This window comes from Apaloderma vittatum, unplaced genomic scaffold (genome assembly GCF_000703405.1).
Source record: "Apaloderma vittatum isolate BGI_N311 unplaced genomic scaffold, ASM70340v1 scaffold15146, whole genome shotgun sequence".
Lineage (NCBI taxonomy): Eukaryota > Metazoa > Chordata > Aves > Trogoniformes > Trogonidae > Apaloderma > Apaloderma vittatum.
In genome coordinates this window covers 26,633-50,971 of record NW_009722390.1, presented here as the reverse complement: position 1 = coordinate 50,971, position 24,339 = coordinate 26,633, and the positions used below count along the sequence as shown (strand labels likewise).

Below are 24,339 nucleotides of genomic sequence, written 5' to 3'. Positions count from 1 at the left end.
GATCCTGGACTTTCTCTGAATGTGTTGCCTTGATACTCTTTGGCAGGTAAACGTGTGGATGGTGGACCACGTGGCATCAGGAATGGAATTTGAGAACAGGGCAAGAATGGTTTGATGTGACTTGATCTCGAGTATAAAGGCTTTGAGAAGCCTTGTGAAACAGTGGCATACCCATTTTTTTGAGCGTGGCCAGCTCTGATCTCTGCTTCTCAGGCAGAATGTTAAAGCAGGTAGAGAAGGGCAGCTCAAATAAGTCATAGGATTGGCTGCTTACAGGAAGAGACTGAAAAGATTGAAATTTCAGCATGTGTGGCCAGGCTGGCCGCACCCTTTAATATAATCCAACAGCTGTAGTTCTTGAGGGAGTGTGGTGGCCATGGACAGCAAAAAGTGCTCAGGCTTGCACGCTGTTCTTATGTAGCATGTCCTGTTGCTGCTGCTGAGGACCACCAGTCTGACCCAGCAGCGTGTTTCAAGTGTCCTTAACAGGAGAATTTCACAAGTTTGTGTTCTGTGACCTGAATATCAAAGTGGCAAATCCTTCCAGTATTTTTGTGGTTGGGTAGCACTCCTTATCTGTTGAGAATTTGGTTCATTGCTTTGGAAGGAGTCAAAAGTTCCTTTATAGGGCGTTTGGTGACATGTTTTCTCAGCCGCATCTCCTGAGAGTTGTTTCTGTATTTCATTAATGGATTATTGCAAGGTAAAATGCAGCACAGTACTGCCATCAGAGATGCTACAGATCTGTATGAAGCTAACAAGGCCCGTTTTTTTTCCCCTTCTCATTTCTGTTGAATGGATCTCGTTTTCACAAACTTCTCGTACAATTGTTATTTCTGAGGTAAAAAGCTTTTTTCCACCCCACCCGTTCCTTTTAACAGGTTCTTGAAGATGCAGAGGCTCAACATTTGTTCCAGTCCATTCTTCCTGATATGGTCAAGCTGGCGCTCTGTCTCCCAAGTATCTGCACCCAGGTAAGTAACCCAGTTAGCTCAGGGCTCTGTGCCACACCACTTCTGTATGGTGGTGTCTGCATAGTGTCCAAAACACCCTATTTTTATAGGCTTGTAGAACTTATTAGACAGAGCTTCTTGGGCTTTTTGTCCTCTCCAACTGCATGACTTCAGACCTCTGGTTAATTAAATAACCAGAAGGCAGAATGAGATTCGGTGAAGGTAAACATTGTTGTTATGAGAGTGAAGGAAAACTTGTTTGTTTTGTGGAGTAAACAGGGCTGTGTATTCAACAGTCTAAATGAGTAGCAGTTTCTGTATTTACAACTAAAAGAATTAGAATGTAGCTAGCTGCTCAGCTCTCGGAGCTGAGCTAATGACGATGGCTGAGAATATTGGAAGAAGAGGTGCGAACTATTCTCTTGTTTTTGTATAGTGAGATTATCGTAGTTGTTACTGGACTTCTTAGCAGTTAGAATGATATTTCCACACACACCCCCCCCCCCCCCCGTATTATCGCGTAATTGAAAAAAGAGAGTAAAATAGTGTGAACGTGGTGAGCGAAAACTCCAAATCACTAGGCTAAAGCCTGATAAAACGGAAGGTGTGTAACACTTCTGATGTAGGTTTGAGTTTTTTATTGTTTCCCCACCCCACTTTGTTTCTTTTTATATTAAAGAAACTCTGGAGTTTTATTTTTACTGTAGTCAAACTGAAAAGTGAAGCTGATCTTTTTGTTCATTTATAAAAGAATGAATAATCACACACTTTTCACAAACTCTTTCTGCAAATATTAGTGTTATTTTTTCAAGTAAGATGGGAAAAAATTCAGAGCAAGATGTGGAGTGATGATACGTGGTGTGACTTCCACTTTTCTTTGTAAATTATAAAGCACGGTTATTGTAGCTAAAGGCATTCTTTAAGGGTTCTTAACTTTACAGCCATTGAAAGTGGATTTTTACTTCAGTTCTAAGATTGCCCAGGATTTGCAACATCCCATCTGTTTTCCCCCGTCTCCATTTCCCATAGTTTTGTTTGATAAGTTGTGTTTTCTTGGTATTTCTTTTTATTATTGATTAGAAATCTGCAGTCTGTCAAGCAAGCTTTTTCCAAATTGTCTTGAATAAACTGTTCTTGACTTTAATGGTGCTGCTGATTAAAGGGTTCGCCAATGGCCTAAATTACTCTTGCTCTAATTTAACAAATGTAATTTTGTGCTCCTGTTTTTTCATTTAAAATGGGTAAGCTAATTAATTTTTCTCTCTCCTTCCCTCCCTTCTCTCCTGCCCCTCCCTCCCCCTCACTTCTTTTGTTGGTAGCCAATACCTCTGCTGAAACAGAAGATGAATCACTCCATCACAATGTCACAGGAACAGATTGCTAGTTTTCTAGCCAATGCTTTCTTCTGTACTTTTCCACGTCGCAATGCGAAGATGAAGTCTGAGTATTCTAGTTATCCAGATATTAACTTCAACAGGTATGGCACTCTGGAGTAAATGAAGCTGATAACCCTTCAGTGAAAATGTTATTGTCTTTTATGGGAGGAGCTCATTGTTTTTGTCATTAGTTTCAACAGTGTGCTTTCTGTCTTTTCTGTTTACCTCCAAGGGACAAGAAAACTGTGCAACTATGTAAGAAAGGATTTTATGCACAGAAAGATATGCTTAACATTCCTTTTTTTTAATGCTTGAACACACATAGACATGCTCATCCTCTGGCATAATTATGCCGATACAATTCGCTACCTCCTCATAAGCTATTCATCTGCTTATGAAATGGTATATTTCAGTTGTGCTTCAAGTGTTCTGCAGGTATTTAAAATTAAAGGCCAGTGTTTCCCCAGCCATGTTTCTGTTGTCTCCTCCATGTCAGCAGTGGTGATCTGCACATTAAGTCTGATCAATAGGACTTGGTTCTTCAGCATTTGTACAAGCTCTTACCAGTTTAAGGCAGTTGTGGAGCTGTATGGTAAAATAAACCTGCCCTCTTTGCTATGAGTTAGCCTAAAAAGGTTTCAAGACCACAGTAGGAGTTTAGTTATAGATAATCTGATTTCTAAATATATGCTTGCTTTTTTTTTTTCCTCAATGCTAACTTACAGGCAGATTTGATTAGAAATGTTTCGTTTATGTTTTTAACGTGCTTATTTCTGTTTTAAATGGGGAAAGGATGATGAAGGAATTTCCTTCCACAGAATATGGTGATTCATACAGACTTGCAAGTTAAAAATGAGTTTGTCATCTTTTGGGCACTTCCATACAAGCCTATGTAGACCAACCGGAAGTTTATTAGACTGGAGCTTGGATAGGTTATTGATGTAGAGTTTTTCTTATTCCTTGCATTTCATGTATGTAGTGTGTACGCTCTGAAAACTGAGGTGAAATAAAAATACTGTTACCTGTGATCCAGCACAGAGCTATATTAGACTAGAGCTTCCCAGAATAAATTGTCGGGCATGCTGGTGAGCTAATAATGATTTTGGTGCTCGCTATCTTTTAAGGCTAGCACAGATTTCTCTATACTGTGTATTTCAGAAGAAAGACCAGGGTCACTGTCTTGGTGCTATTCTAACAGTGCAGTGAGTTACAGAAGAGTGTACAGTGTGAGTGGACATTAAGGTGCCATACAAATCAGCATATTTTTCCACTGTTAATTCATAAGAACAAATAAATGATAAATACCATCTATGCATAAAAAAAGATTTATGCTCAGAGCGGTGCAAGAGCACAGTAAAGTTCTGGGAAGAGTTCTGTCTGACTGCTACATACTCCTAGGCTGAATTTTATGTGTAAGATACCAGTTTTTGTTGCAACTTAAGTGTGTTATAAATCAAACAGTTAAGTTTTTACTAGAGAATAAAATCATGATAAATCACTGGAGTAAATTCATATTCCCTTCTATGAATGTTGCACAGCATTACGGTGTAATACTAGTGGTTAAATTGGGACATCATATTTTGAACTACTTTTAAATAAAAAAGCCTCAGCAAATTATTAGGTAAATGCAGCAGGCAACCTTCAGGCCTTCCTCTTGCATTGTGGGTAAGGTAATGCTCAGCTTTTAGTCACATAGGGCAGAAAGCCCTTTTCCTTTGTCTTAAGTACGGGAATGTTGTTGCCAAACTGGAGAAAAGAAGGGAAAACTGTTGCCCTCTGGTTCCCAAGGGTTAAATGTGGCTCTTCTTATTTTTTAAAAGTATAATTACAGTTTCCTTTTTCAGTCCTTTTTGCTTAACCATTTGTTGGACCAAAACTTCCATCTCTGTCTATTTTGCATTTGACAATGAGCAGATCAGAGAAATCAAATATGTGATGTGACAGGCAGTGGATAAAGTGAGAGGGAATATGTTGGTGAGAGGGGGACTGGCAGGATAAAAGCAAAAGGAGGTTGAAGAGAGTGAGTGGTGAAGAGCACTAGAAGAATTTACTATTTTATGTCACACCACTGTACATAATTTGACTTAGTTGAAATCTAAAATTAGGAGGGAGAAGGAGGATGGACAGTATCCTATTTCTTTTTCCTCATGTCCACTCTGTATGTTTTTGTCCTGAAAAGCTAGTTCTTAGTAGCAAGGACCAAGAACAAAATGTCATGATTTCAGCTATTGTTTCAGACTTGTAAAGATGTCGCGGTTTGGTCCATTGCGGTGTGTTCAGCTTCTGCAAAAAAGCCTTTTGTGAAGCTGGTAATATGGAAAAGGCAGTAGAAGTTAAAATGTTTGTGACTTTTTTTTTCCCCCCTCCTTATAACAATGTTTTGATATAAAGGCTTTGGAGGCTACTGTTCTGCTCTGTCTGCTTAGAGATGGTTATAACAGATTGTTCCACTTTGTCCCATAGTAGTACGGTCTGCAGCTTTTTCCAGACTTATTTTTCTCCTCAGCATAATTAATCTGCTGCATGGCTGTAAATTAATTACTTCTTTCTGTGGGTACAAACGAATAATCTGGCATGGTTCCCTAATGAAGCAAAATTACTGAGTGGATGCTAGCGTTTGAGAGAGATTTTTTTATCTTAGCAAATGTGTTCCTTGATTCTACTATGTTCATTCCAGATGCTTCCACCCATCCCCTCAACTCTGAGACTGAAAAAAAGTATTTGTGCCTTAAGTTAAAAAGATAACTACATAAGCTCTTTGTTGCATTTTGAATTTTACACAGCAGTCGATTCACTTTGTGCAGACTTATAGTGTATAAAAAGGTACTAATGTTTAAAGTAGTTACAGTTCCTGCATTTAAATGCTGTCACATCCCCTCTTCCCTCCCAGTATTCTCCCTGGGTTAGGTGTTTATGTGGTATTAACTGGTATATTGTGACTTCCACCTCTACCAGCCCCAAGGAACAAATCTGTTTGACAAAACAGTCAGTGCAAAATACTGAGACTACTCTTTTTTTCCCTTCCTTTTTTTTTTTTTTTCCCCCTCTTTTTTCTCTTTTTTTTTTTCCTACCTTTTTTTTCTTTTTTTTTTTTTCTCCTCCCTCTGTTAAGCATTTTCTGGTGCACCAGTGCTTGGTCAGCATTCCTCTCTTGATGCTGAAGCACTTAGTTTAATAATACGTTATGACACCATATATTTTGATTGTTCATCTTGCTACAGACTCCAAGTCGCCTGTGTATAACAAAATACTCGGTAATTTGAATTCTTTGCTTTCATATTTGGCGAGGATGGGCTTATTATCATTCTCAGGTCATTAATATCATAATTAATTTGAAATATAGTTAATAACATGGCATTTGTAGTTTAACTTTGAAAGTTTTAATATTTATTAATTATAGTAAATAGAATGACATCTGTTCAGTGGCCAAACATTAGGTCATGCTCAACAGCATAAAATACTGCTTCTGTTCAAAATATCAAGCTAAATTTCAAGAGTTTCATTTTTTAAACGTGCTTTTAAATAAATTGGGCAGCCTTATGCAAAAAAATCCCATCACGAAAGAAAGAAATAATTAAATTTGCCATTTTATTCCTCTTTCTGATAAATTTTTCATGGAAGTTGCATGCTGTTTGAATTTAGAGCAAGAACTGCATTGACACATCTGAGATCTGCAGTTATGATCTTGGTTGCACAGCTTAAAGTAGTTTTTTTGTGGTGATACTCAAATTCATTTTCTTTGTGGATAGTTTGTGGTTTAATGTAGCACTTTCATAACAAATATATTCCTCTTGAAATAAATATAATATTGACCTATGCTTTCTTGTATTTTTTGTAAGATGCTGAAACGGTCCGCTGTCATACAAGACTTTGCACTGTGGGTGCTTTTTTTTTTTTTCTTCCCTGTTGAGCAAGTTATTAGACCTGTGTCTTACCTAGTCTCATTAGATGTAAATGCCAAGTATAAGGGGAAGAGAGCTTCGGCAATTATGAGTCAGTGTTCTGGATGGCTGAAAAGGAGACGGCTGTGCCCAGGACCCACTTTGCATCTGCTGTATCTTTGACCTGCTAGAGATCTGTTCTTAGCTGTTGTACCAGGTTACAGTGACTCCTGTTTTCCTTTTTCAAAAAACTGCTGGAGTTAGTACTTGGAGATACTATACTGTAACAGCTGCCATCAGAGCTCCTGAGGCTGAATTCGTAAGTGAAGGCAGGATGTCTAATGGCCTGAGCCTGGTGAGTCTTGGCACATACATTAGTGGATGCTCTGGTCTGAAGCTACCAGTATCTCTCTAGGACTGAATTTCTTCATCTTTGTCAAACGAACATTTAAAATGATTTCAAGTGATTGGAAATGAGGGGAAAAACCCGCTAGTTAAGATATATATGTCTTTTGTGGAATGTATAATATATGAAAGGAAATGAGCAAACTGTATAGTACGTCTATGCAGGAGAATTGAAATCTAATTTACCAGCAATGCGATTATCTCTTCATAAACATCATCAATTTCACAACACTAATGAGTGTTCTCTGGGGAATAAATTATCTGGTGGCTTTGAGAGGACTTGATCTGGACTGAGAGATGCATTGCTCCTCTGAAAAGTGATTCTAGGTTTTCTGAGTTTACAGACACCGATCCTACAAAACTGGTTGTTATGCCTGCCGTAGCTGTATGTTCTGATTAGCCTTGGTTGGAATATATTAAGTAGAGTATAACTCTCTGTAAAATTTAAAATCATCATTTATATGTGGTAAATGATGAAATACTCGTTAAAAATAGTGTCCTTTTAAAGTTGTCTGTTTAAAAAGTCTGATGTAATTACTTTGCTGTAGTGATTAAAACAGTACTCGTTCTGAACTTTTTTTTTTTCTTGGCTTAGTAAATAGAATCATTTAGTCCAGGACATAGTTTGTACCATGCTGTGGGATGCTTTTTATTTTATATTCTCAGGATAAAACATTTAACCCTGCTATTCCTTGGCGTCAAGTACTTGGAGTTAGCATATTATCATTTCATCAAAGTCAAGTATCAATCCGATGTATTTTTAAGACTTCTAGGTCACCAAAACCTTTTTGTAATACAGGCTTGTAAAGGTCCAAGTTACTCATCAGAGTAACCAAAAATACAAATTGAAAAGTGCAGAGTATAGAGATGAGGGTATGTGTGAGCATCTGAGGTGGAAAAAGTAGTTTTTGCATCTCAACTAACAACAAAATGACCTTGTTCAATTTTTTGTTTCTATAAATCTTAAAAGTTACTATTTAATCTAGAGATGCAGTTCTAATTAAACATAAGGGTGTTTAGTGCTACAGTGTTCTTAAATAACTTTAAGATGATGACAGCTCATACCTCTGACATGTAACAGCAAATAAGAAACTGCCTATGTATTTGAATTATTGAATGTATTGATTTTTCTCTTACTTGATGCCAAGGGAATTCAGAAACTCTAAATTACATCCTGTATAAACAGAGGAAAGGAAGGCAGTTTTAATAACACAAATTCCATCTTTTTCTATTAAATGGAAGAGACATACGCTAGGCAACAGAAAAGCAGAACTGAGATTACTGTACTGGACTTGGGTAAGGTTGTGCTACGTTTTCTGGTCGCAAAGTGCAAGATGTCCTGTTGTGCCATCTGGCAGTAATTTATCTTCTGGATTATTCTGCTTTTGATTTCCAAATTCCATTAATTGAAGTTTTGATATTCAGAATAACTTTACTTTTAGTTCTCATTTAAAATATTCTTAGTGGCTGCAGGACTTACTGGAAAGGGTTTATGTTTTATATTGATATAAGAATTTCCATTTTAAATTTACTCAAGTTTTGCCATCTTGCATTATGTAAATGATGTTTAAGTATTTAAAGCTGTGTAGGGCAGAGGCTTCCAAACTTTTTTAATTGCACGTACCTACCAGTAAGAAAATTTTTGAGCATGTACTCCCAATATATGCATACTTAATTTACTTTCTTCCCGCATCCTAGTGGATTGTCTTGCACACCCCTGGGATACTTTGGAGACCAGGGTGGGTCTGGGGTATTGCTATTCACAAAATACAGGTACGTAAGCAGGAAGAAAACATAGTGCAACTCATTTTTCTCAATAAGGAGGAGTGTCCATGGTAGTAATGAACCACGTGTTGCAGCTCCGTTCTTCATAAGAAGTCCTTGACCCCACCCAACACATAATCAATTGAAAGAGCTTTCTCAGAAAATATTTCAGGTGAAGGATACAGGTAATTAATGTAATCCTGGTCATTATTTTAAGGTAGGCTGAATTGCTTTCTTGTATTTAGAGAGTGAAAGAGATTTATTCTCTGGCCTGTGTGATCATGTGATAAGCACGTGTAATTATATACACATTCCAGCTCTTACATGATAGGTTGCTCTCTCTCTGTGCACATTAATGCAGATTTCCTAGGCATTAGATAAAGTAGTATCTACAGGTAGCCCTTAATACAAGTGTGACTAAGGTTACCTTGAGCACAACTGAATAAAAACATCAAGTAGTATTGTGACAGAACCCTTACTGAAACAGAGTGTTTTGATCAACTGTGCTTAGCATTGCAAATGAAAGCTTAAAAAAAAATATGGCATTTGATGGTGTAAGTACGTAAGTGTAACATTTCCACTGCTACATGTGTGCAGCAGGTAAGCTGAAGCTTGAAATGCAACAAGACACAAAAATCAAGATGCGCGATTTACTCTTTAACAAGAGTTTGGCCATCCCGCGCATTCGACTAAAGAGCTGTTTAGTGATTCTTGAAGTTGAAGGTAATAACTATTCAGTATTTTCACATCTGCCTTAACTTTTCATCCTTCTCCCTGTTCAATCCCTTTACTGGGTGAAATTCATCCATCCATACCACTTCCTTGGAAATCCTTCCACTTTTATTTGTAGGCGAAAAATGAGTTTTAGTAAAATGTCTTACACTTTCTTAGCATGATGTTATCTTTAATGACATCACACTAAAATAAAAGACACCACACAAGTGTGCCTTCAATTGCAATAGTAAAGAAAAAGGCACTTTCTGGTGCCCGTGGTAGTTAAGAAGAAACACACGTACTTAATTGTGAGGACCATAAGTATAAAATTATTTATCCATACTTTTGCAGACAGCACGCATGAAGTGCTGTGGATTTATGAATGGGAAGTAAACTTTGAAGTATGATCTATATTGCCCTTTTTGCATATTGTTACAGCTTTCAGAGTCTTATGATAGGTTCTGGTTTCAATTTTCAGATTTTCAGTTTGAAAATTTCTGATTTTCAATTTTCAAATTTTTTTATTATACTCTTTGAAAGAAACATTCAAAGGAAGCCCAGCCTGGAGATGGGAAGATAGAGACTGGGGATGGAAATACTCACATGAGATTATTTACCCTGGGAGGTTAAAGCATGTGATTGTAACATTTCCTTCTGCTTGTAAAAATTACTGGAGCCAATTCTTCGAGTAACATCGAGGGTTCAATTTAGCTCCTCAGAAATTAAATTTTACGAGCGAACCACTGTATTTTAATTAAACCTTAATCAGAAACAATGTGTTTTGGAACTGTTTACTTTGGCTGGTTCAACTTTCTCCCCTACTATATGCATGCCAAGGCCACTTTTGTGTGGCTCTTAAAGTTATTAAGTCATGTTGATGCTACATCGTTGGAAATGATGTACTTGGAAGTACAGTGTCGATGCGTTGCTGGCCTCTGATTTTGAATGACTTTGGAGCGGGCTCTTTAGAGCTTTTGGCTTCAGCTTTCTAAGGTGGAAATGTTGGCTGCAAATAAGACAATTTTGAGTTTGAAGTCAATGAGACTAAAACCCACGCAGAATAATGATTACACTTTTAAGTTGCTTTTTTTTTTTCCACCCTAAAATTTTAGGGAAATTGCTGATGCAAGGCAAATGCACACATTTTTGTAATAATTACTGCAATAGAATAAACTAATGCCTTGTAAGTTTACTGTGTATTTGCTGGGAGTTGTTCAGTAATTTTTTTAATTCTTCTGTTACATTTTCCAAATATCAGTATTTTTTTTTAATATTTTATTTCTCGTATGTAAGATTTCAGAACAATTGAATTCAGTGTCTGAGCATTTGCTAGGCAAGAGTTTTTGTTTTGCCACAGTGCCTTTAACAGTCTGCTTTGTGTTCAGATTGTTCACACATCTGCTTTCTTACGCTTTTTAAGTCTCTGACCTTGATTCCTTGAATACTTAAGTGTATCTCTGTAGAGGTCTTGTCTTTGATTAACACTGGAAGTCGGAGATAAATTTGAAGCTGTGTGTGGTGATCAGCCCTGCAAGCTTTCTTAGCTCCCGTGTCTGCTAAATTGAAGTTAGCTGCATGGCAGTGGGAACATCTTGTACAAAGCAAAACAGCTTACATATGCAGTTGCCAGTAATATTTCAATTACTTCAGCTGAAAGCAGGCTTGCAGTTCTTTGCATTTGATTTACAGTGCACTTCATTTGGACGAGTTCTTTAATTGGAATTAATGGGTTTTGGCCTTGGGTTCTTCTGTCAGGAAATTGATTATGTGGTTTCCACTTACATTCTCAGGTGGTTTGGTTTGGGGTTTTTTTTAGTAAGATCTGTGTCTCAGAGCTGGAAGAAGAATTTCATGGGGGCCAGTTAGCTCAGTGGTTTGAGCGCGGTGCTGACAATGACCAACACCGAGGTCGCGGGTTCGATTCCCACTCGGTCCCCATGTGTTGCCTGGTCTAGTGGAGAGGTGGCGTCCCTGCCCACAACAGGGAGGTTGGACTAGATGATCTCTAAGGTCCCTTCCAGCCTAGGCCATTCTATGATTCTATGATTCTGTGATTCATTTAATATCTTCTGATGCCCTCATCCAGCTTTGTTCTTCAAAACAGAGATATTTGCTGCAGAAATGAAACTTCTTTTAATGTTACCAAATTGATCATTTCAGAAGTAAGGTGCAAGGTAAAACGTCCATTACTTTGCCACGTCACATCCTCACTTAAATTAATGGAGCAAGACGGAGCCGTTGTTGTAAATATCACTTGCTTTTATGGTGGTGTTCACAAAGATGACTGGTTACTTTGTGCTGGGCTTAAGAAAGCTTGGCTGCCCCTCCATCTTGGGGTGTATGTTGATTTTTCTCATGTGCTTTTGTTCTTCTGACTTTAGTACAGCTGGGTGGATGCTTTCTGAATGGTTGACGTAATTGCAATATGATTTCTATGGAAATCTAAAAGAACATATGAAGCAATCGAATTCAATTGAATATCAGTAACTTCAGATACTATGAGAGTTTAGCGCTAATTTTTAGCCTATTAAAATCTGTGGTGGGGATTTTTCCGCAGGTCTGATTAGCCTTTAAAAAAAATTCCTAATGTTGTAAAGCACTTCTACTTGAAATAGCTGAAGACAAGAGTTCCTTGATCTGATTCTGTGAAAATACGCAAATGATACATTAGTGTCTTACAATAGTATATTTTGCAAATATATATATATATGTATGTATATATAAATAGAATTCAAAGCATGTTTGCAGATAGTCATCTTCAGTTTGCCACTAACTCACTAATAAAGGTAGATTCTAGACACAGAAAATCCAAGCGTGTTAATCTAAGACGTGATATTTTCAGCCATAAACAGCTGTCCTTTTGTGAGTGTGTTCTGGTTTGGACAAACGTAATTTGTGGTTAATTCAGCCCTAAAATGTGTGTGCAGGGCTAGTGTTGCCTGCTTTAGATTTTGGTAAATGAACTTTATAAAAAGATCTATATTTTAAAAATAATATTTAACACGGATTTTTCAAAGAGAATATACAATTTATGTTATGTTACAGTGGAAGGGGGAAAAAAAAAAGCAAACACTGTGAGGAGGAGAAGGGTGATGAGAGCCCGTAGGCTAACTGCTATAAAAGATGTGATGCATGTAGTTAGAGATATCCTTCCACAGCAAGGGATGCCTGTGCTAGAGCCCAGACCTTCTCTGCCTTTTGCGCTGCCTTGCAGTTTTTACTCAGCCATACAGGGCTAGAACAGAAATGCCAGTATCTCTGCTCATTATTGTAAATATAGATGGTGTTTCTGGGAACATATATCTGCTGTAAATGAGATTTTTCTGAAGCAAATCAGTATCGCTCTGACTTTGATCCCAGGGGAAGAAGAAGAGAGGTAGTTACCATAGCTTTTAACAAGAGAGGGGAAAAATATAAAGGCGGGCCAGCACTGAACACTTCAAATAAAAAAAATAAAATTGATTGGAATTCCCTGCTAGACAGAGTGCCTACATTTTGGTGAGTAATTGTAATGGATGAAACCAAGTTCATCTGTCTTGCTGTTGTCTTGTAGCTTGATTTGACTTATTTCAGGCACGAGTTTTCCACTTCTGGACTTATCCTGCCCGGTCTGCTAGTTATGCTGAATCAGGTGTTGCCTTTGCGACATCAAGAATTCTCTCCTGAGAGTTTACAGCGTGAAGTGAGATTTAAATTTGATGATTGGGCTAATAGATAAACTACCCACTTTACAGGATTCATACCAAATGAGACTTCCAGACAAAAGGTCAGAGATAATTTATGTGGTTAAGTAAGATTGCATTTACATACACACATCAACTTTCTTTTACGAACCTCTTCTTAATTGTGTGAGCACAACCCCTTGACAGAACTTGCATGCTGACCCATTTTAAATTAAACTGTATAAGTCTGGAGTTTGCCTTCTTAAAGTCCTGGTTGATTATTCAAATAATAAAAAAGTTAAAGCTTTCGTGAAAACCTTTTTAAAATTACCTTTTTGTGACTTAATGTATATTTTGTATTACATGGATCTCGTCGGCATATATGCTTCATAATAACTTTTAAACATTCTAAAAATCTAGTTCACTTCACTACTGAAAGCTAAATTTACCTGACAGCATTCTGGTTTTAAAGGCAAGTTGGAAACACATAAATAATGTTGTGTCATTCCTTTACGTAGACGGTTTATTGAGGGGCGGTTGGACGCCCTTGGGGCTTTCACCGTATCAGGCACATTTTAGTGAACTTCCTACTCAAAGGGTATTATTTCTGTAGTTGCTGCTATTCCTCCCTCCAGATAAATTCCATTATGTGTTGCCAATAACAATGCCTCGTCACTGTGTTTGAAGGGAAATTAAGTAATGCGCGTTCAAGTCGCTGGAAGACAGATGATGCAGTGAAAGTATTTCAGCTAACCTTAAAAGAATACACTTACTTGATGGCTAAAAATAGGACGCTTCTTTTTAATGCTTAGGTTTTTACAAATGAATGTCAGAATGCCAGTAGTCACACAGTGGATGAAGCTGTTTCTGGGGGATGTAGGTCGTTTTCTTTAGAAATGCTGCTGGTGCAGTGCAACTCTTGAAAGCACTGTGGTCACATTGATTCCCTGCAGCTCACTGAGCTGAAAAGAGGGCGAGACATTTGGATCTTGGAGTACTCAGCATACATGTTTTTACACCTCGGTCACTTATTTTAATCCAGGGCAATCTGTTGTGAATAAAACTAGTAGCTTTCCTGCATGTTCATGTAGAAATTATATTTTTTGATATTACAAAATCAGTATGAGTGAGGGAGCCGTTCACTTGACATCTTCAGAAACTTAGCAAGTGAGCAGTCTTGTTACTTCTAAAGACCCATGTGACAGAGGGGCTGTCTTGAGAGATCTTTCCACAGCAGAGTATTTAAATGCAAGCTAATCAAAATATGTATGTAATAGCTAAAAATTAAATCAAAATAAGTAGCCTAATTACTATGCACCATGTCCCTGAAATCTAATTAATTGCTTTTATTTCTTGTTTTTCAGATTGTTTGAAGGACGGTCACCAAGGAAGCCTGAGAAACTTAAGACACTTTTCTGCTATTTTAGGAGAGTCACAGAAAAAAGTAATCCTTTTATTCTTTTTTTTGGAGCTACAAAGCAGATATGTGAAAAAATTAATCTCATTAAATTCAGAAATGGCTGTGCAGCATTATGATGGAAATGTGTGACAAAAGCCAGCTTGCTAAGCACACTGACGTTTATATTAATGTCATTTCTTTTCATATAGATAATGTATGCAGGGGGTTTTTTTTGCATAGAGCTTATTATGTTTTCTTTTTTCCTGAGATATGTATAAAATGTCTATATAAATGCCTCTATGTGAATGTATAAATATTCATATGTATAATGTTTGGAATACATGCAACTAGTTGCTGCACTGCATCAGAGTGAGAATGTAGAGGGAACTTAGTACCATATGTAGTCAGTGAAAGGCTTTTAAAGTCTTCCCAGGCTTAAAGACTCCGAATCAAGCTTCAGATTTCCTGCAGCATGCACAGTTAGTCCTTTGACTCTAATGTTTGTAGTTCTGAGGGATTTTCCCCTACTTGTGCTGATATTTCAAGTTTTTCCCTCTATTCTCCTGAAGCAGAGCTGTTGTGAATTTTGCCCAGTTCAGATAAAACAAGTGACAGCAACACACGAGAGATCCCCAACTTTTTAGAAGTTAGTGCGATATTTTCCTTTGTGTGCATAGTCACATCTTCTGTTGTTACTGTGAATTTAAGCATCTGCATAAGCTTGCAAAAATAGATTTATTATTATGAGAACTGTGACAGAGCTTATGTATTTTATTTTGAGGGAGGAAGAGATTTTACTGCAGTAGCATATATTGCATCTGCAGCAGTATCTTTATTATAGTATTTTTCAAAAAATTTTTCTATACATGTCAGTATTTCACTACTAGCTTTGTATTCTCTCAGAAGAGTCTGTTTTAGAAGAAAGACAGCTTTAAGCTATTAAATAAAAAAATTCCTTCATTTGATTCAGTCTGTCTTCAGTTCATCATTTTAATTCACCACAAATTAAATGCAGCTACATCCTGTTTCAGCTATCAAACTTTCAGCAATGTCAATAGAACTCAATCTCTGAGGTAAAAAGTAAATTGTGATCTGTGTGTGGGACCGAGAAGACACATGGTGTACTAGCTTTCTTTTTATACTTGAGTAATAAATAATGTTTTCATGCAAACAAAACCCTAAATTTATGCAGCTGTCCCTGATCCTCTCTGCATATGAAATCTAGTGGGAACATGCCTTGTGAAACTATCGTATTAGGTTTTTTAACATTATAACTTTAAATGATATTTAAAGAGCTTCTTGAATGCTCTTTTCTGGAATTAAAAATTCTTACCATAGCTTTAAAAGACCCCATTTCTTGTTCTCGTCCAAGCAATTTGAAAGACTGAAGTACCTTGGCCCTTTAAATTACTATAACAACTTTGCAACTCTCTTTAATGTAAATAGTAATTGAATTACTTGTAAAAGAACACAGTGGAGATTATATCAGCTTGAAGGCTTTGTGCTCATTAAATGCTTAATTTATAAAGTATCACCACTGATCCCAGAGTTTTCTTGTGGAAAAGCACTTCATTAATGAAAGCTGTGCAAATTTCTTTTTTTTTTTTCCTCTCTTTCTCAGAGCAAGCAACCCTTTTTGTGTTTTTTTTTTTTTTTCCTTGAACCCCTATATTTTGAAGATGAGCATAGGATTATTTAAGGAAGGATGTGTTTGTGTTTTACATACTGTTTTGAATGTTCTTCGGTAGCCAGCACAGTAGACTTACTGGAGCAAAGAAATGAATCTCAAATGAAGTTTTTATAAGGATGACATCACCTAATAAGAGGCTGATATTTTCTTATTGTTGCAAAACTGAACTTTTTTGAGTAAAAGAACGACAGGAGATGATAATGCCTCCTTTCTGCAATGAGTAATGGCTGCTTTTTTTCCTCTTGAGTCTTTTTCTCAGTTGAAATAGAGCAAATTTCGCTAGCGTTCTGGCAGGGCTGAAAACAGCTGGAATTGGAATCCACTGATGCTGAATGTTTAACGACACAGTAGGGCTTTTTTAGGAAATGAATTTCTGCCAAGAGTGCTGTTTGTTGTAATTTTAAAAGCTTATCACTTAAAAATCTAAGGACTATAACTCCTGCAGTTCATATGTTTTTCTCTGGGGTTGATTTACCTGTAGAACCTACAGGATTGGTGACGTTTACAAGGCAGTGTCTCCAGGAATTTCCAGACTGGGAAAGGTAAGTCAAACATTCTATTAATGTAAGAAATTTTTTTAAATCCTCAGTAACTGAATTCCATTCATATGGAATAGATTCAGGCCTGGAGTTACTGCAGAAAACAATGTAAGTACAGAGGGAAGTGGGGGAACTGCCGCAAGTATTTCAAGTGTCCTGAGTTTTCCAGTTTGCCTGTGAAGCCAACAAGTCTTAAGTGAATTTTAAAAACAGTATAGCACATCTTTGGTGCTCTTGCTTGAGCATGGGGGGAGAAGAAGAGAGAGGTGACTTGATTTCAGAAATGACAGGAAATATGATGAAGTGTAGGTGACAACCAGCATGAAAACACAAGTGTTCCAGCTTTCTTGCTGGTTAGCAAGTTAATTTGGAACAAACTTGAGTGAAAAACGAAGAACTTGAATTTCAAATTTGGGGGTTTATGATGAAAGATGTGGAGAAACTGAAACACTGTTTCTGTTAAACCTTCACAAATTGCTTCTGAAAGGCAAATGCCTTTTCTTTAATCCATCGGGGGTTTTTTAGACTACCTTACATTTAAGGTATTTAAGAAATTTGGGGTTAGATGGTTTTTGTTTTGAAACAATTGTCTTTTTGTGGAAGATTCTGTAATCATCCTTTCTGTATTGTATTTTTCCTCACTGATAGATCTCAGAAAAAGCTGTCGAGGTTGCATGTCACCTATGAAGGCACCATAGAAAGCAATGGACAAGGCATGCTACAGGTAAGCACATATAACAGTAAATGTGGCTTTCTGTCATGTTTTTGTCATACTTTTATGGTCTGCCAGCTTAACGAAGTAATTTTTTTATCCTTAAGTTGACTTACATGACAAGATGTTATGCAATGTTAAAAGAAACATCAAAATTAATTCCATGGGCAGTCTTAGCTCTGTCAATATTCCCCAGCTCATCGAGGTTTGCACATGCACCTGGTACAGAAGGAGCTGACAGAAAATCACAAGCCCTGGACAGCTTCAGGTCTTTTGGTTCAAACTAGGATCAAAGATTGACAAGATAAAAGTTTCAGTCTGTGATTTTGATGAGTTGTCAAGGGTTTCAGTTTATTTTTAAAAAATTATTCTTGTGCCCCAGACAGTGACCAGGTCAGTGGTTCAGGAGACTTTCTTGCTGCTGCCAGCACTGCTGTTTTGGTCTGGGAGACAGTCAGCAAAAGAAATTCATAAGGAGGATGTCCTGTCCATATCTGTAGCAAGGAATGCATTTGGATTTTCAAATTAGTTGTTTGGATTTTGCCTTTTTTCGGGGCGGGGGAGGGGGAAGAAAAAAAAGTCTGCCTACTGGAGTTCATTTTCTCCCTAAAAAAATAGCTTCTGCAGTGAGGAACAAGTGCTGCAAAGGAAGAGGAGGAGGAGGAATAGGAGGACTGTGTTCTGCGATGCTTTTTGCTGAAACTTTAAAATGTGTCATGACATCCTAACTTCAGTGTGTATTGAAGTTAACTCCCAATTGCTTGCTCAGTAAGAACCATTTTCCTGCTACCTCTCTGTTCAACTATACTATAACCTCAGAGGCGAGAAAAGGTTGAATTGCACCTTATCACTTACTGTTTCTGTTGCACTCCATAAAGGTGAGTGTTGCCTGGGATGTGGTATTTTTCCTCCCAGCAATTTTGAGTCTTATCAAACAAAATACATCTGCTGAGACGAGGAGCACTCACTCCAGGAGGAAGCAGGATGACACCAAAGCAAGACAGTGCAGGAATCGACAGTGAGCGCAGCCGCAGCAGGAGGGGGCTGATGCGCTGCACATTTGGGTGGTTTTCGTGTTACTTTTTTGTATCATAGTCAAGTTTGGCAAAACTCAAACAACTGAATTGTGTTGATATTTGCAAGACTGGCTTCAGAAATGCTTGCTGTTGTAGTGGCTGGTTCTCAGCATCCTTTACTCTGACTCTTGAATCAATTTGTAGTCTACACAGATGTTTGTGTCACTCTTTTGTTTCCCTCCTGTAAATGTGCTCTCATCAGTAATCTAAATAAAAATCAGTAAGAAGTTAATAGCATTTGAAAGATGAAGTGACTTTTTAGAATTTATTTGAGCAGTTAGTTTGCATAAATGGGAATCACTTTACTGAATAAAACAAATCCTTTTAGAACTGCTGTCTATGTAAAAACATAATTTGAAAATATATAACTGCAGAAAAAAGTCCGGAGCATCTGTGTTTTAAGCAGAAGCTTTAACGATCAAAATTACTTGCCTTGTTTAAGTACATTCCAAGGAGAATTCGTTAGAAGTTTTCAGGTACAGAACAACTGGTCCAGGGGCAGTGCTAGTCTAAAACTGCTTCCATGTGAAGGGCTGGGGCAGAATGCTTATTTAAGGACAAATTAATAATTCTTCAGTGTCCGCAAAATGCAGAAATACTGCTGTAATTTGCTGGTTTCATCCTTCACTTTTACTGTGTTTTAAATACTGTGCTTTTCAAAGAAAAACTACAAAACTTGGAATCAGAGTATTGGAGATACAAGATTTTATTTTGCTGTGTAATGTCTCGCTTGTTTTAAGTCTTCTGAAAAGTATAAAGGGAAAAAGAGAGAAGGGTGTGCTATTAGTTGGGCGCTGTCCTGCTGCTTGTCTTTTAAGTGATAGCAAGAGATTCCAATGGAGTTATTGCAATTTGTACAGGACTTTATTTACCTTGGTAAATGAAAGGATTCTATGCTGTTTGCTTATCTCATAATCCTCCTGAACATGTTTTTGTTAGGTTGATTTTGCAAACCGTTTTGTTGGAGGTGGTGTGACTGGGGCAGGACTAGTACAAGAAGAAATTCGATTTTTAATCAACCCAGAACTGATTGTATCAAGGCTCATCACAGAAGTCTTGGATCACAATGAATGTCTCATCATCACAGGTTAGCCTTTGCAGAAAATGCTTCATGTCTGGTTGTGATTTATATATAGAAAATGTATTTCAAGTAGTATGTTTAAATGCTGTAGGGATAAAACAAACAAAAAGTCAATACAATTTTGACAAAAAGCTTCCTTCTTCATCCCACCTCTCAAGACCATAGGGCCACTGTTCCTATAGATGTATTGTGAAGGAAACCAATAAATAAAAGAAAGTAACAGCAAGCACACAGAACTTTTGTGTCCTATATAAATGTTTTTGAGGACTCAGTGTCTTTAGGCCTAGCTAAAGAATACCATTGGGCAGTATAGATAAAAAACAGAATTACCAGCTATTACTAGATGATGCTTCTGTGACATTTGAAGCAGGGGTTTTGTTTGGGTTTGTTTGTTTGTTTTTGTTCTGGGTTGTTTTTGTTGGATTTTTTTGTTGTTGTTCATGGAGAGTTTTCTTTCTGGAATTTGTGACTTTTTATGTGATCAGTGGGATTGAAAGCTCTGAGAAGAGGAATTGCCTTCTGATTACCAAAAAGGGGAGGAAGTAGAAGAGGAGAACATCAGCATCTGTTAAAAAGGATAGAAAGTCAGGAAACGTCTCTTACAGATTTTGATTTTGTAAGTTACGAACACATGTTTGTGTTCCTTGTTAGTTACAGATTCCTAATCACAACATCAAAAACAGGGTATTGTTGAGGGACTGTGTGTAGAGATGCGCTATCTGTCCATAGCTTCACTGAAAGTATATTTGCCTTTTGTTTCCACCTCTGTCAAAGAATTTGGAATGTTTTATTACCCATTGCATCAAAGAAGTTAGCATCAAATGACCAAATGTCACTATAAAGAACTGGAGAGGCCCAGGTCACTCCATGTGTGCCTCAGATCTGTACAGGGAAACACAGTGAGCATTTTTTCATGACTGTGAAATATAAAATGATGCTATAACATTTTGTTTACTCTAAAGAACAGCATAAAGAAAAAATACTTAATCGGAGAGATCCTCTGGGCAAATATTGTAATAGATTATAGTGTTTTTTTAGTCTACAATAGTTAAAATGTAGCTGCCTGAACGGTCAGAAATTTGTACATATTATTAGAATACATTTCTTGGAAAAGTCCTTCCAAAGCACTTCTTTCTCTCATGTGGATGCAGAGTAGAAATTTGAGTTTAGGTCTTGCAAATCTTATGCTGTCCTGAGCCTATTGATCGTACCAGGCAGAGCATCTTTTGTTTTCAGTCTTATGCTTGGTAAGACAGTGTTTTATTTTGGTTTTGCACCCTGCCAAAATTAATGCCTTCTCTGTGAAAACTTCTTGATAAAAAAGAATTCAAGTTCTTGGCCATCTATGATTTTGGTTGTGTATTTTGGATATGATACTATAACAAATGAGAAGTGCTGTCCTCCAGGTGAGGCTTTTCTGGGGAGGGTAAAACCAGCACAACTATCACTCTGGGTAATGATTGATTTTGCGGGAAAAGTAAGTTAATGCTTTGAAAGATCTTCTTGTGTTTCCCTGCAAAAAATACAGATTTGGCACGAACAAATAAAGATGAAGATGTTTTTTCACTGTGGCAATATTCTCTCTATTGAGTTCTCGAGTACTTTACAGTGTTTTGCAATTAGTATTTGTGCAACAGTGTTATTCTCTAATGGAAGTGGCCATTCCATCATTTTCATTTCAGCCCTAGAACTCTTCCACCTCAGTTCTATGCCCAGTCTCTACTGCGTGTCATGATCCTCTTGATAAATTACGTTCTTTGTGATACATCTTGACTCAGCGGCCTAATGGGTATAACTGTGTAGCTTAAATTTGCAGAAGAGCCTGAGAAATTGGAGAGAAATTAAATTTGTTTTGATTGCACAGTATCTGGTTAAGGTCACTGCTGTAACGAATATGGAACTGGTCATGCAAACAGTCAAGTTCTTCGACACAGACAGCTACCTCCAGAAATGCCCGCAGTAATGCCAGAGATTCCCACAGCTGCGTTTCTGGTTGAGCTGTGAAATAGTGTCAGTGATTTTCATTCAGGTTTTTTTGTTTGTTTGTTCGGGTTTTTTTTCTCTTTTTTCCTCTTTGAGTTCCCATATACCCGGGCACCTTTAAAAGCAGATGTAGCTGCGTTCTGTGTTTGCTTTAAATCTCCAGGTTGAACAACGGCCAGTCCTGGCCACGTCTTAGCGATGCGTTTTTACAGACTTGTAAGCACATTACTCATGCAGTAAATAAGATCAGATAATTGGTTCAGCTGAAAATTTACTCAGAGGGGAAAACTTGTTTTTGAGCTGAACTTAGCAGGCTGATCGTGCCACTGTCTGGCCAGCCAGAAGACTGATGGTGGTGCAGGGTAAGGACCAGAACAGCTAATTGAAAGGCAGAGAAGGAGCTTACTCTCACTTTTAGCAGTGAATGTGTGTTTATCTTGGTGGTTGTAAAACTACACTGTTGGCCTTTTCATGTGTGCTCCTTTTTATGGAGTACTGGTGGTACTACCTCTCCACAAGTATAATTCCTAGCTCATAAGAAGTATTAGAGGGACAGTGTGGTGGCATTCTTCCCAATCCCTAGGAACTCTATAATGCCATAGGAATCGGATGCAGATGAAGAGCTAAGCTATGGAGTCTGAGTTCTGATGGAACCGTGCTATTATGCTTTATTTGTGACTTGCCTTTTCTTACCCCATTTTTTGGGGAAGATTCACCAGAAATATTAACATATCCCATTTCTCCTGTACTGCTTCCGTTCTCTCAGGAACAGCAGTTGAATATCCATTTCTTTGTGTTGACAAATTTCCAGAGCTTCACTTACAAAAAACCCATTGATTTTCATTTGCTTTGGGATTCTGTGACATGAGTTTTGAATCTATGTGATTTCGAGTTTCTCTGTTACTGGTTTGGTTTTTTTTAACATGTATGTATATATGTGTGTGTGTATGTGCACTTTTGTTTGTTTCTTGGTGCTTTTGTCATCAGACCCTGCAGTTCCATAAAGAATAATCAAAGCAATGAGGCTTGAAAAAGACCGCTTACTACTTCGATTGTCGTTTAATCTATCCTGTTACAATATCTTGATAACCTTGTCTTTTTTTTTCCACGTGTTAGATACCATAGGAAATGCTTCCTTTTCAAAGATAGAAGTTCTGCTAGGTTGTCCCCTAAAGAGACCTCTCAGAAAGGTCACGTACTTCATCTGTCTTTTATTAATATGTGCTCAGGCGCTTTTTTCAAGCGTATCAGTGAAACTGATTTTTTCCTGTGTCAGGAAAAGTCTCACTGAAGGTTGATAGCCTACAATTGGATTAGAAGGCTGACTTCCAAATATTTAAGCCGCTCGCAGCTGTCCTTTGTAGGAGGGCCTGGGTGTGTGTGAATATACAGGCATGTTCTGTCATGACAATTTTGGGGACTTTAATTTTGTAACAGGAAGTGAATTCTTGGTGAGGAATCTTTTAGCATCTCACTCATTTTGCATAGCAACTTTTCAAAATAGCCTCGAGTGGAATTTGTGTGCCCTCAGTGTATGGTTAATCATTTAGACAAATCCTAAATAAATAATGAGTGGATAATAGGGCAGATGAGTTAAAGAAGCGCTGATAAGTCTTCTCGGTTAAAATGAGTTTAGGTAAATGGGGAAAATGTCTTGAAGTATATACATCATTCTAAATGGTTTCTAACAGCTTGTGTTTCTGATCCTTGGGACTACTGAGAGAAAGCATTCAAATTTGATTGTCAGATGAGGTTAAAAGTGAATATTTTTATGTTTCTGATTATGCAACTTTTATTTTTATTCAGAGATTGGGAAGCTTTGAGCTTAAACGTTTGTATTCTCTGAATATCACCAATCTGTGCAATAGTTAGGCATTACTCTTGTCTTAGTAATTAGATGTTTTGTGCTGCCAGCTTAGATGTCTTTCTAAACCCTCTTTTTCTGATATATTTATAGGTATAGCTGATGTCACTTTTTTGTAATTAAAGGGATTGTTTAACACATCTTACTCTTATTGTTTGTAACTTGTGCCAAACCACACCTGTGTTAGCTGAAACTTACCGAACAAGTTATTCTTTTCTGTCCCTTACTTTCAAAACTCAGCTGTTGTGAGCTAAAAACAGGGGGGAAGTTGTGATTTTGGTGTGGTGTTACTTTAGGAGTATTTCTCTGAAGCATTTGTGCATACCTGGATTTTGAAGTGAGGTTCTCAAGGTCAGTAAAATGAGATGAAAGGCAGCCTGTTAGAAAGGTTATCATCCTTAATCTCGGTTAAAGTAGCTAAAATTACTAGAGGTCGTAATGAGCTGCTTCCTTACATCTCTTACTGCTTGCAAGCACGCCCTGCTGCCTGCTGGACTTTTGCACAGAGCAGCCAAGTATGTTCGAGAACATGTTTTTTAGAGAAGTAGCTTCTTGGTACTGACTGCCACAGCTGAGAGCAGCAGCCTTTCGATCCATTCAGTGCCCTGAATTGCTGTGTTATCTGAGAATTCGTGTTAGGCACTGGAGGGCAGAAATCATCCTTGACAAACATAAACCAAAAGGGCAACAAGGGAAGGAGGTACTGGGCCATGAGACTGGGAAGCTTAGCAGTCCTACCTGTGTCCTTCTGTAAGGTTGCCCTCAAGAGACTGTGGGGCAACAAACTGGGTGTTGGAATTCTGCGTGGTTTCTGACCATCAGGATTTTTTTCTTTGGCTTTATGGATTTTAATTTTGCTAGAGAAATAAAACTTGTTAGAGAAATAAAATGGATAAGCATGGAGCTCTCACCACATACACTTGTGAATCTCTGCATTTTTCTTCTTGTGTTCTCTGTCAGCCTAGATGTTTGCTAAATTGTGATGAAGTAGGCTTGCCACGTTTTCAATAGTGAAGTAACTATTTTATCGTCGTGTTCAGAAGTGGTAACCTCAAAAAAGAGAAAAGAAAAGCAAAATGCCGGTGGCACAAAGGCTCACAGTCTTTGTTAACCAGATATTATCCCGTGAAACTTTAAAGATGACAATTTATTGAGAAGCTATTGATCTTGAGAGTGAGCAAGTTGGAAACTGTCTTCTTGTTATACACTGGACAGCATATACAGGCCTGCACTTGTAGTG

At 37.6% G+C, this 24,339-nt stretch overlaps 1 protein-coding gene across 1 annotated transcript in view; it reads left to right on the top strand.

Annotated features, from left to right (window-relative positions):
- PARG (poly (ADP-ribose) glycohydrolase) overlaps positions 1–24,339 on the top strand; it is a 59,829-nt gene that overhangs the window by 25,060 nt on the left and 10,430 nt on the right. Inside the window, exons 7-12 of the mRNA XM_009871764.1 lie at positions 882–974; positions 2,273–2,430; positions 14,120–14,199; positions 16,326–16,386; positions 17,032–17,107; positions 19,111–19,258. Of these exons, the coding sequence (XP_009870066.1) occupies positions 882–974; positions 2,273–2,430; positions 14,120–14,199; positions 16,326–16,386; positions 17,032–17,107; positions 19,111–19,258 (616 nt within the window). The remainder of the gene's footprint in view (positions 1–881; positions 975–2,272; positions 2,431–14,119; positions 14,200–16,325; positions 16,387–17,031; positions 17,108–19,110; positions 19,259–24,339) is intronic.